Source organism: Podarcis cretensis (genome assembly GCF_951804945.1).
Source record: "Podarcis cretensis genome assembly, chromosome: 3".
NCBI classification, from domain to species: domain Eukaryota; kingdom Metazoa; phylum Chordata; class Lepidosauria; order Squamata; family Lacertidae; genus Podarcis; species Podarcis cretensis.
This window is the reverse complement of record NC_137172.1, coordinates 126,161,462-126,174,577: the sequence shown is the minus strand read 5'-3', so window position 1 is coordinate 126,174,577 and position 13,116 is coordinate 126,161,462. Positions and strand designations below refer to the sequence as shown.

The window sequence follows — 13,116 nt, the reverse complement described above, 5'->3', positions numbered from 1 at the left end:
TGGCCTTAGAAATGTATTGCCCTAATATGGATTTTGGAATTCTTTTAGTGGACCAACACTTTTATCTTTTTGTGCAAAAAGTTTTAGAATTTACGTGGAAAGGCAATACGCACCCTAAAACAAGACAACCAAATAATGAAACAGTCTTACCTGGTAGACCTGGTGCCCCTGGTAGACCTGGAAAACCTGCAAAAGCAAAGGTAGTGGATTCTTAGATAGTAAAGATTTGAACTGCTTGGTATAATTCCAGGGACAGTCCTAGAATTAGAGAAGCCTCCATCGTTTCTGAATTGATCTCATAATGTCCTGGTTTTACTTTTTCCCCTCCTGCACATCTCGGAGAACAATTAAAAGTGATGCTGGGGTGTATGGGTGTGTGGGTGTAGGTGTGTAGGTCGCTGGATCATCATCTTGTCGTGGTGAGTTGGCTTGCATGTTCCTATGACCCTTGTGAGCGAAGCTGTTGGGAATCTCATACTCCCAACAGGGTCACTCAAGGTGGTGAGGTCAAAGGGAAGGAGCTAGACAAAGAATGATCCAAGAAGTCCTCAGTGGCAGAAGAGGCGGATGATAACAAGCAATATGTTACAATGGCTGTGGAGGCGAATGAAGGCTGCAGCAGATAGGAATCTACCGGTTTGTCGTGACTACTTCATGCCATCGGAACAGAGCCCTACTTCGAAGACTATGCGTTGGTCAGCGTGCACTGATCTACACACATAAAACAAATCCATGCACAGGTGTCTTCCAAAAACCCAGTCCAAACCCCAAAAGTCCTATGGCGATTGGCAAATGGTAATTGGGGCAGGATCGTGAGATCTGGAAGCCCCTAGTCACGGTGGATACAGATTCAGTTGTTCTGACTCTAGGAAAGAGGCAGTTGAGCAGCTCAGCAGCTATATCCATGACTGAGCAGCCCTTTTTAGGATCCACTCTGCTCACCCCGAAAAGGGGAAGGGGCTAGAAAAGGTGCCCTAAACATAGTCTGCCTTCCTTTTTCCCTGACTGGAATTCAGTGTGGTGTAGTGGTTAAGAGTGGTAGTCTCGTAATCTGGGGAACCGGGTTCGCGTCTCCGCTCCTCCACATGCAGCTGCTGGGTGACCTTGGGCGAGTCACACTTCTTTGAAGTCTCTCAGCCCCACTCACCTCACAGAGTGTTTGTTGTGGGGGAGGAAGGGAAAGGAGAATGTTAGCCGCTTTGAGACTCCTTAAAGGGAGTGAAAGGCGGGATATCAAATCCAAACTCTTCTTCTTCTTCTACCGCGCCCAGTGGGGTCACCACTTAGTGGTCATAAAAGACAATTGAACTTTGAAACATGGAATATACGGACTTTGTCAGATAACACAGACAGCGTACACAGAACTGCCATCATTGCAAGAGAGCTGTGACGTTTTAACATCGATATTGCAGCACTTCAAGAGACTCGAAGAGCAGGCAAGGGACAACTGAAGGAAGAAAAAGGAGGCTACACTTTCTTCTGGAAAGGTCTATCTGAACAAGAACATCAAATACATGGGGTAGGCTTCGCTATCAAAAACGATCTTGTGAAGCTCCTGTCAGAAGTCCCTACTGGCATTAATGAGCGACTCTCAACCCTTCGAATAAAGCTCACCAAAAACCAACAGGCTACTATTATAAGCGCTTATGCACCAACACTGGATGCCGATGAAGACATTAAAGAAAAATTTTACTCTCAGCTGGATACCGTCCTATCAGAGATGCCTAAGGAAGATAAAATTATCCTCCTGGGTGATATGTGCAGCGCACAACCAACACACTCTTTCGACAGAAAAATAAATTTAAAACTTCATGGAGGCATCCTCAGTAAAACCACTGGAACTTCTTAAACTATGTTATTGTCTGTGCTAAAGATCGCCATGATGTGCTCCTTACCAGAACTATGACAAGCGCTGATGACGGCTGGACAGATCACTGACTAATATGCTCCACGATGGCTATCGAGATTATACCTCAACGCAGGCTTCAAGGAAGGAAGCCAAGGCGCAAAATGAACACTCAAGCCCTTCAAGATCCCATTAAGCGGGATTGCTTCCAAACGACTCTTAAGGACCATCTGCTTTCAGAATTCCCTGATAACACTGAGAAACACTGGACCAAGCGAAAATTCATTATTGCAGCCTGTGAACAAACTATTGGACACCAAACCAAGAAACACTAGGACTGGTTTGATGAGAATTACAGTGAGACTGAATGCATGATTGACAAGAAAAGGAAGGCCTTTCAGATCTGGCAAACAGAGAGAAACTGTGCCACTAAGAAAAAAAAAACCTATGCCATCTTATTTAACTACCTTATCTGTAGTGATGCACAGGTATGCCTTTATAAAGGCTAGATTCAATGTTTTCCCATCAAATGTGTTGGGTAACAGACTCTCCAACGGACAGATCTCACTCCTCTGTGACTGTAAAAGTGGATCTATAGAATCGTTATATCATATAATCTTCTGTTGTCCTATACATTCGGCTTCACGGTCCAAGTTTCTGGCCCCATATTTATCGAGAATAGCTGACAGACCTCAGGAAGCCCAAATAATATACTTATTAAACGACGAAGACTCAAGTAGATCCCTTGCAGTCGCTAGATACCTGATTAATGTCTTATTTCATAAGAGGAGAAATGGATCACTGTATGACTCTGACAGCTTAGCCAAACTTAAGAACCATCAATAAGTGCCAGAACTAAGACGCATATCCCCCAAAATCTGAGGGATTTGAATTGCGGTTGACATAGAGGGAGCTTATTGTGTATAGTTTACTTAATTGAAGTAAAATTGGTTTTATAGGGGTGTTTTAACTTGGAACTGTTTAAATTGTATTGTTTATGGATAAATTTTGATGTATTGTTTTTAGATATGGGCCAATGGCCGTAATAAACAATCAATCAATCAAGGCTGAGGTTCAAAGAAGAACCAGAGAACTAAAAAACACCTGGTGGATAAAAAAAGCTCAAGAGATCCAGCACTTAGCTGACACTCATGATGCACAGAGTTTCTTTAAAGCCACAAAGACCATCTATGGACCAATAAATCATGGCATATGCCCCCTACGCTCAGCAGACGGCATCACATTTCTAAAAGATAAAGAAGCTATTACATTGCGCTGGAAAGAACATTACCAACATTTCCTTAACCGCAACTCCCCCATAGCTGCTGAGTTCCTCTCACAAATTCTGCAAAAACAAGTTAGAGATGAGCTTGCAGTATCTACAAATGTACAGCTATTAACCAAATGAAAAACAGCTATTAACCAAATGAAAAACAACAAAGCCAGTGGGATACCTGCCAAAATCTTCAAAGTGGGTGGAACTGAACTTACACAACAACTTCACAAGCTCATCGAAAAAATCTGGGAAAGAGAAGAGATCCCAGCAGACTTTAGGGATAGTGAAATTATCAATCTCTTCAAAAAAGGTGACAGAACTGATTGTGGAAACTATTGAGGCATCTCTCTATTAGCTGCGGCTGGCAAAATTCTTGCAAGGATCTTAGCAAACTGTCTCTTAACAATATCCGAGGTGACCCTTCCTGAATCCCAAAATAGTTTCCAGCCTTCTAGGGGGACAGTGGACATGATTTTCACCGCTCAACAGCTTCAAGAAAAATGCAGAGAGAAAAACCAACCCCTGTATATGGCATTTATTGACCCGACTAAGGCTTTCGACACTGTAAATCGTAATGCCCTGTGGACTGTCCTTCTGAGAATTGGCTGCGCAGATAAATTTGTAAACATCATTTGGCTCCTCCATGATAATATGACAGCAACAATCGCATATAACAATGGCTCTCAAAGTGAACCATTCACAGTGGGATCAGGTGTTAAACAGGGTTGTGTTTCCCCAACTCTATTCATTATTTTCATTGCCATGATCCTACACTTTGTTGAAGGGAAACTCTCTACCGGAGTAGAAATCATATATCGAACAGATGGAAGCTCTTTAATCTGAGCAGGCTAAAAGCAAAGAGTAAGGTTTCCATAACTTCCGTCATAGAGCTTCAGTATGCTGATGACAACGTAGTGTGCACACACTCAGAGGATGACCTCCAAACCATCCTAAATATCTTTACAGTAGCTTACAAAAAGCTTGGCCTGTCACTCAACTTCCAAAAAACCAATGTGCTGCACCAACAAGTACAAAATAACCCCTCTGCAGCGCCACAAATCCAACTCAATGGTGTAACATTGGAAAACGTTGATCACTTCTCCTACCTAGGCAGTTATCTTTCCACAAGGGCCAACATTGATTCTGAAATCCAGCATCACCTGAGCTATTGCGAGTGCGGATTTCTCCCGATTGAAGTGCAGACTGTTTGAGAACTGGGACATTCGCAGGGAAACCAAAATGCTTGTTTACAAAGCTATTGTACTACCAACCTTACTATATGCTTGTGAAACATGGACCACTTATCAACGCCATCTCCAACTCCTCGAAAGATTCCATCAACAGTGTCTCCAAAAATTTTTACACATCACTTGGGAAGACATGCAAGCTAATATCAGTGTACTGGAAGAAGCAAAGATCACCAATTTGAAGCAATGATTCTTTAACATCAACTTCGTTGGACTGATCATGTTGTGCGGATGCCTGATCGTCTTCCAAAGCAACTACTCTATTCCGAACTTAAAAATGGAAAGCGTAATGCTGGTGGTCGACAAAAGAGGTTTAAAGACTGTCTCAAGGCAAATCTAAAAAAATGTAGTATAAACACTGACAACTAGGAAACACTGGCCTTCGAGTGCTCCAGTTGGAGAACAGCCTTTACCAAAGGTGTCATGGGCTTTGAAGACACTCAAACGCAAGGAAGAAATGTGATAGGAGGAAGGCACGCCTGGCAAATCCACACCGGGATCAATTCCTGCCCAGAAACCAATGTCCCCACTGTGGAAGGACGTGTGGTTCCAGAACTGGTTCCAGAACTTACAGACTCATTGTTAAAACCATGTTTATGGAAGACAATCTTACTCGGCTACAAGTGATCGCCAAAGAAAGAAGAAAGGTGCAAAAACAGAGTCCTGTTTATCCTGAAAATGAAATACCTGAACCAAATGAAGGAAATGGTGAAGCTGGCATACAAAGCCCTTCCTATAATTTTGAAGGAAAATGCCGCTAATCCACTTTAAATTATTTAATTGCAATACTTCCACAACCAGCCATTTTTTAGGAAATTCATAGACTGTTTATTCCTTTATTGGAAATGGATCCTTACACTGTCTACTCAGAAGTCCCACTGTATTCAATGGAGCTTATTCCCAGGTAACTGGGTAAAGACTGCACAACCTTCAATAATAATTGAATCCTGGGAAGTAGGTGAGATGGAGAGGTTGCAACTGGCTGAAGGTGACAGATGTGTATGTGTACATGACATTTATGTGTGCAGTGAGATCAAATGCAGAGGAAACGCTTCCTGGTGTAGAATAGAACATCCCAATTTTCATCTGAGAAATGTTGGAGGGTATGTATAGGTCTAATTATCACTCCATATCATGGCAAACATATAATTCATGAAAAAGCTCAACATGAACTGGGCATGATATCAGATGTGGATCTAATCATGTACAATTTTACATAAAATGAATTGGGGCCAATTAAGATACCCAATAGTAGACCTATTGAAATCAATGGACTTATCCTGAGTGGGACTAATGGCTGGATATTGCCTTATATCATTACTTAATTATAATGTATAGCAGGCACTTTATCTAATTATGCACTTCATTTTCCTGATCTATTGATAGATAGATAGATAAACTTTATTTATCTATATAAATATATAAAACAAGCAATATATATAATTAAAAAGACAACTATGGGTTAAAAGGACAATCAAATGGTCAAGATTATCATTCAGATAGTGGCCTCATTGCACCTTTGATAAACCTAGCAACCTTTGCTGTTGTCTGATCCTTTTGATCTGATAACAAAAAGAACAATGTGGCCGCAGATGGGCGGCCTGGGATGGTAAGCAGGAGTGGCGTGATGATCTCATTCCTCAGATCTTTATAAAGGGGACAGGACAGGAGAACATGAGCCACTGCTTCCAGATTGCCATCTCCACAGAGGCAGAGTCGTTTCTCAGTTGGAATCTTTTGGTATCTGCCCTCAAGTACGGCAGAGGGCATCACATCCAATCTGGCCAGTGTGAAGGCACATCTGTATTTTGGGATAGTTAATTTATACAAATATGGTGCCAGGGTGGTTCGGATGACCATCATATCTACTACTGTGGGCAAGAAACCCGTAAAAGAAATGGAGTGGCCCTCATAGTCAACAAAAGAGTGACGAAAGCTGTACTGGGATGCAGTCCCAAAAATGATAGAATGATCTCGATATGAATCCAAGGCAGACCTTTTAACATCACAGTAATCCAAGTTTATGCACCAACTACTGGTGCTGAAGAAACTGAAATTGACAAATTCTATGAAGACTTACAAGACCTTATAGAAGTGAAACCAAAGAAGGATGTTCTTCTCATTATAGGGGATTGGAATGCTAAAGCAGGGAATCAAGAGATAAAAGGAACAACTGGCAAGTTTGGCCTTGGAGATCAAAATGAAGCAGGGCAAAGGCTAATAGAGTTCTGTCAAGAGAACAAGCTGGTCATCACAAACACGCTTTTCCAACAACACAAGAGACGACTCTACACGTGGACATCACCAGATGGGCAGCATCGTAATCAGATTGATTATATTCTCTGCAGCCAAAGATGGAGAAGCTCTATACAGTCAGCAAAAACAAGACCTGGAGCTGACTGTGGCTCAGATCATCAGCTTCTTATAGCAAAATTCCAGCTTAAACTGAAGAAAGTAGGAAAAACCATTGGGCCGGTAAGATATAATCTGAATAAAATCCCATATGAATACACAGTGGAAGTGAGGAACAGGTTTAAGGATTTAGATTTGCTGGACAGAGTGCCTGAAGAACTATGTGTGGAGGCTCGCAACATTATACAGGAGGCAGCAACGAAAACCATCCCAATGAAAAGGAAATGCAAGAAAGCAAAGTGGCTGTCCAACGAGGCCTTACAAATAGCGGGGGAGAGAAGGCAAGCAAAATGCGAGGGAGATAGTGAAAGATACAGGAAATTGAATGCAGATTTCCAAAAAATAGCAAGGAGAGACAAGAAGGCCTTCTTAAACGAGCAATGCAAAGAAATAGAGGAAAACAACAGAATGGGAAGAACCAGAGATCTGTTCAAGAAAATTGGAGATATGAAAGGAACATTTCGTACAAAGATTACCTTAATAAAGGACAAAAGTGGTAAGGACCTAACAGAAGCAGAAGACATCAAGAAGAGGTGGCAAGAATACAAAGAGGAATTATACCAGAAAGATATGGATGTCTCGTACACCCCAGGTAGTGTGGTTGCTGACCTTGAGCCAGACATCCTGGAGAGTGAAGTCAAATGGGCCTTAGAAAGCACTGCAAATAACAAGGCCAGTGGAAGTGATGATATTCCAGCTGAACTATTTAAAATTTTAAAAGATGATGCTGTTAAGGTGCTACACTCAATATGCCAGCAAATTTGGAAAACTCAGCAGTGGCCAGAGGATTGGAGAAGATCAGTCTACATCCCAATCCCAAAGAAGGGCAGTGCCAAAGAATGCTCCAACTACCGCACAATTGCACTCATTTCACATGCTAGCAAGGTTATGCTTAAAATTCTACAAGGCAGGCTTAAGCAGTATGTGGACCGAGAACTCCCAGAAGTGCAAGCTGGATTTCAAAGGGGCAGAGGAACCAGAGACCAAATTGCAAACATGTGCTGGATTAAGGAGAAAGCTAGAGAGTTCCAGAAAGACATCTACTTCTGCTTCATTGACTATGCAAAAGCCTTTGACTGTGTCGACCACAGCAAACTATGGCAAGTTCTTAAAGAAATGGGAGTGCCTGATCATCTCATCTGTCTCCTGAGAAATCTCTATGTGGGACAAGAAACTACAGTTAGAACTGGATATGGAACAACTGATTGGTTCAAAATTGGGAAAGGAGTACGGCAAGGCTGCATATTGTCTCCCTGCTTATTTAACTTATATGCAGAATTCATCATGCGAAAGGCTGGGCTGGATGAATCCCAAGCCAGAATTAAGATTGCCGGAAGAAATATCAACAACCTCAGATATACAGATGACACAACCTTGATGGCAGAAAGTGAGGAGGAATTAAAGAACCTTTTAATGAGGGTGAAAGAGGAGAGCGCAAAATATGGTCTGAAGCTCAACATCAAAAAAACGAAGATCATGGCCACTGGTCCCATCACCTCCTGGCAAATAGAAGGGGAAGAAATGGAGGCAGTGAGAGATTTTACTTTCTTGGGCTCCATGATCACTGCAGATGGTGACAGCAGCCACGAAATTAAAAGACGCCTGCTCCTTGGGAGAAAGGCGATGGCAAACCTAGACAGCGTCTTAAAAAGCAGAGACATCACCTTGCCAACAAAGGTCTGTATAGTTAAAGCCATGGTTTTCCCAGTAGTGATGTATGGAAGTGAGAGCTGGACCATCAAGAAGGCTGATCGCTGAAGAATTGATGCTTTTGAATTATGGTGCTGGAGGAGACTCTTGAGAGTCCCATGGACTGCAAGAAGATCAAACGTATCCATTCTTAAGGAAATCAGCCCTGAGTGCTCACTGGAAGGACAGATCGTGAAGCTGAGGCTCCAATACTTTGGCCACCTCATGAGAAGAGAAGACTCCCTGGAAAAGACCCTGATGTTGGGAAAGATGGAGGGCACAAGGAGAAGGGGACGACAGAGGACGAGATGGTTGGACAGTGTTCTCGAAGCTACAAACATGAGTCTGACCAAACTGTGGGAGGCAGTGGAAGACAGGAGTGCCTGGCGTGCTCTGGTCCATGGGGTCACGAAGAGTCGGACACGACTAAACGACTAAACAAGAACAACATGGTGCCAGGGAATCAAACTGAGGGGGGGGGGCAAAAGGCATACCAAGGACAGAGTTTCTTTATAATGGCCAGATTGTTCTGTTGCTCTAAGTCCTTCAGACGCTGTTCAATTAGCCTTTTTGCTTTAATAAAACCTATCGTGAGAAGCTGATGTGGGTGGAGTCCGCAGGAGAGGAATTTTTGGTGCACAATTTTGGACCACACACTTTTATGGGGGTCTTGTGTCACTAAGGGCAGTAGACCAGGAGGATTTAGATTTAAACGGAGCCAATAATTAAGAGTTCTTTCCCAGGACCGAGCTTCTACAGAGGGAAGACTTGCCTTTAGTTGTAATGCTGCATTTGGGACACAAGGTGGTACAGAAAAAATCTGCCTTAAAAATTTGGATTGGACAGTTTCAATAATACTACAATGATTACCTGTCCAAATTTGGGCCCTGTAAAGTATCTGCGCCAAAGATTTGGCTTGAAAAACTTCTAGGGATTAACCATGTCATTGATATAAAGGTTAAATAATGCTGGGGCTAAAATGCAGCCTTGCTTAACCCCCTTAGTGGCTGGTACAGGGCCTATGAGTTGGCCATTTGTGGAGGATCTTACGTACGACACAATATCTTTATATAGGCCATTAATAAAAAATAATAATCTTTTATCTATACTGGATGTATTCAATTTGGCCCAGAGTCTTACTCGTGAAATTGAATCAAAGGCAGTCTTCAGATCAATGAAGGCTGCATATAAGACCCCACGGGTTTTCTTGGCGTATTTGTCAATAAGATGTGCTAAGACAAAACAGTGATCTATGGTAGATCTGTCTTGCCTAAATCCAGCTTGCTCCTCCGCCAAGATAGCCTCAGTGTCCATCCAACTGGTTAATTTGATATAGAGGTGATTTGCATATAATTTGCTTGGTATAGGTAAAACACTAATAGGTCTATAACTCGCCGGGTCCGATGTGGGGCCCTTTTTATAAATTGGGATGATTATCGCCTTGGCCCACCCTTCGGGAAATAGGCCTGTTGAATCAATGTGGGAGAGTACTGTCACCAGCAGGGGGGCCCACCACCAGTGTTGGTCTTCAGAAGTTCTGTGGGAATATAATCTATGCCAGGGGCCTTGTTGTTCTTTAGCTGTGCGATCAAATTCTCTGCCTCCTCTGTGATTACAAGTGACCAGCTTCCTTATCATAAAACAATGATTGAAAGTATCGGATCCACTCTCGGGGTTCAACGGTACAAATGAGTCCGTTACACTCCTGGTCCAGTAGGCCAGATATGGTATGCCAAAAGCAAGTTGGGTCTTTCTCGTGTGAAGCCTTGACCAGGCTTTGCCATGCGATTCACTCGGCTTTTTGTTTTTTCTTCTTTAATAGTTGTTTGTAGTTCCGTCTTATGGAGATATATGTGGTAAATAAAGGGGGTGCCACGGTATTCCTATATTTGCGATATATTGTTCTCAAATGCTTCCTTGTTTGTCTGCACTCTGCGTCAAACCAGCTTGCTAGATCCCTCGCCATCTTTGTGGCTGTATTCTGTATCGCAGATGATAATTGTGTTTTCAGCTTTTCTATAAGTATCTTTAAAAGCTCTAGCACCACAGCCATGGAGTTAGTTGAAACAATAGCAGAATGTATATTCTTTAGCTCCACTGATTGAAGGAGGAGGATTAAGTCTATTGAATGAATGCACTGAATTTAGAGAAAGAAAGAATCAGCTACAATCTCAGCAGGAAGTCAATTAAATCATTTTTTAAACTAAATTGAATTAATTTCTTGACCAAGTTAATATAATGAAATAATTAACAATTAGCAATATTTACCTTTTTGACCTGGTTCACCTTTTTGTCCAGGAATTCCTGGAGGACCTGAGTCGCCTTTCTCACCTATTACTTCTTGATCTCCAATCCCTATAACCTGAATAACAGGGGAAATAGTATGATGTAGATTAATTAAAAAAAAACCCAAATGCTTTCAGCCTTCTAACAGATAAGAACTATCGGGTTCAATCCTGTACACAAGTGGCTTGCTAAAATCTTCTACTCTGACTTCTACTCTGTGCATAATCATCAAGTTTAGGCTTGCAAGGGTTTGTTTTTAGCACAATCTCAAACCCCTTCGGTTCTAATCATTTATCTAATTAAAGCGGCTAAAAATAGTCCTTGTAAGAGTGAGAGGGGATGAGGGGTTTTGGCTCCAAGGTAAGCTGTGGTGCCACATACTACAGAGACCTCACCACCCAGGTGCTTTAAGTAAAGCAACTTTACTTTAAGTAAAGACTGGAGAACTGGGTGCAAGCTAACAAAATGAATTTCAATAGGGACAAATGTAAGGTCCTGCACTTTAGCAGGAAGAACAAGATGAACAAATACAGGATGGGGGACACCTGGCTTACTAACAGTACTGGTGAAAAGGATCTAGGGATCTTGGTGGACCGCAAGCTTAGCATGACTCAACAGTGTGATGCAGCAGCAAAAAAGCTAATGCTATTCTAGGCTGCATCAACAGAAGTATAGTGCCCAAATCAAGAGAAGTCATAGTCCCATTCTATTCTGCCTTAGTCAGACCACACTTGGAATATTGTGTGCAATCTTGGGCACCACAATTTAAGATGGATGTTGACAAGATGGAAAGTGCACAGAGGAGGGCAACCAAGATGATCAAGGGTCTGGAAACCAAGCCTGGAAAAGAGGAGACTGAGAGGAGATATGATAGCCATCTTCAAATATCTGAAGGGCTTGTCACATGGAGGAGGGAACATGCTTGCTTTTTTCCAGCTCTGGAGGGTAGGACTTGAATCAATGGCTTCAAGTTGCAAGAAAGGAGATTCCAACTAAACATTTGGCAAAACTTTCTGACAGTAAGAGCTGTTCAGCAGTGGAAGAGACTCCCACAAGAGGGGGTGGACTCTCTTTCCCTAGAGATTTTTAAGCAGAAGCTGGATGGCCATCTCTCATGGATGCTTTAGTTGAGATTCCTGCATTACAGGGGGTTGGACTGGGTGACCCTTGGGATCCCTTCCAACTCTAAGATTCTGTAATTCTATGAATTAACCCCAACACAGATATGTGAGGAAGGCCAGAGGGATGAGGCCTGATGAAAAGGATATAAAAGAACATATAATGAATTTATTTTATCTATTTTATTAATGGCTCTGCCACCTTTCAAGAAGAATATTCTTTCCAAGGTGATTTACATAAAATAAAAACATATCAATAAAAAACTCACGTTATACAGGCTCACAGAACTACTAAACCTCGCCAAAGGTCTTTGAGGTTTTTCAAAGCCTCCCCAAAAGTACCAGTAAGATTAACTCTATAAACTTATCACATTATACCAACTAACGATCCAACAACAGAGCACAGTTGCCAAGACTAGGCCACACAATCAGATTCTGTAATGTAGAGTGGGATAATACTTAACACTTGGAATTGGGAAGTACCTTTGCCATGGAATTGGGAAGTACCTTTGTCCACCTGAGCCATGAACTCACAAGGCAAGCCACTATTATTTCATTACTGGCATCCACATCTGAAAAATGTGAACTAGTCTCATTTAACTTCCCTTTGTGGATCTAAAGTGGTGCTCTCCAGGCCAGTTTGCCCATTTACCAGTTGCAATCTTTTGTCCACTAGTTATAGTCAGGTCACATTTGAAGGAAAGGAATGTGTGATACAAATGCAAGAGTATGTGGTGTTGGAAGAACTCATGTTTTTTTGTATGTGTTTTCTCAAGCTACAAGTGAAGCAGAGACAGAAGTTTGTGTGCAGGTTGGATTTTCCAACACCCCCCACACAAGCAATGTGTACATTTATTTCATAGAAAGTTCTGCACTTAGCCAAGAAGAACCACGTGCACAAATATAGGATGGGGGGCAACTAGCAGTTCAAGTGAAAAGGATCTAGAGGTCTTAGTGAACAAGCAGCTGAACTTGAGTCAACAGTGTGGTGCAGTAGCAAAAAAAGACTAATGCTATTGTAGGTTGCATCAACAGAAGTCTAGTGTCCAGATCAAGGGAAGCAATAGTACCACTCCATTCTGCCTTGGTCAGACCACACCTGAAATACAGTGTCCAATTCTGGGCTCCAAAATGTAAGAAGGATGTTGACAAGCTGGAAGGTGTGCAGAGGAGGGCAACCTAGATGATCAAGGTTCTGGAAACCAAGCCTTATGAGGAATGGTTGAAGGAGTTGGGTATGTT

At 42.2% G+C, this 13,116-nt stretch overlaps 1 protein-coding gene across 2 annotated transcripts in view; it reads right to left on the bottom strand.

Moving 5' to 3' along the window:
- The window catches only part of COL4A1 (collagen type IV alpha 1 chain), a 191,070-nt gene that overhangs the window by 104,703 nt on the left and 73,251 nt on the right, over nucleotides 1-13,116 (bottom strand). For both annotated transcript variants that reach the window (XM_079971031.1, XM_079971030.1), the window contains exons 19-20: nucleotides 10,739-10,832; nucleotides 151-186 (exon numbers count right to left, since the gene is read on the bottom strand). In XM_079971031.1, coding sequence (XP_079827157.1) covers nucleotides 151-186; nucleotides 10,739-10,832 — 130 coding nt within the window. The remainder of the gene's footprint in view (nucleotides 1-150; nucleotides 187-10,738; nucleotides 10,833-13,116) is intronic.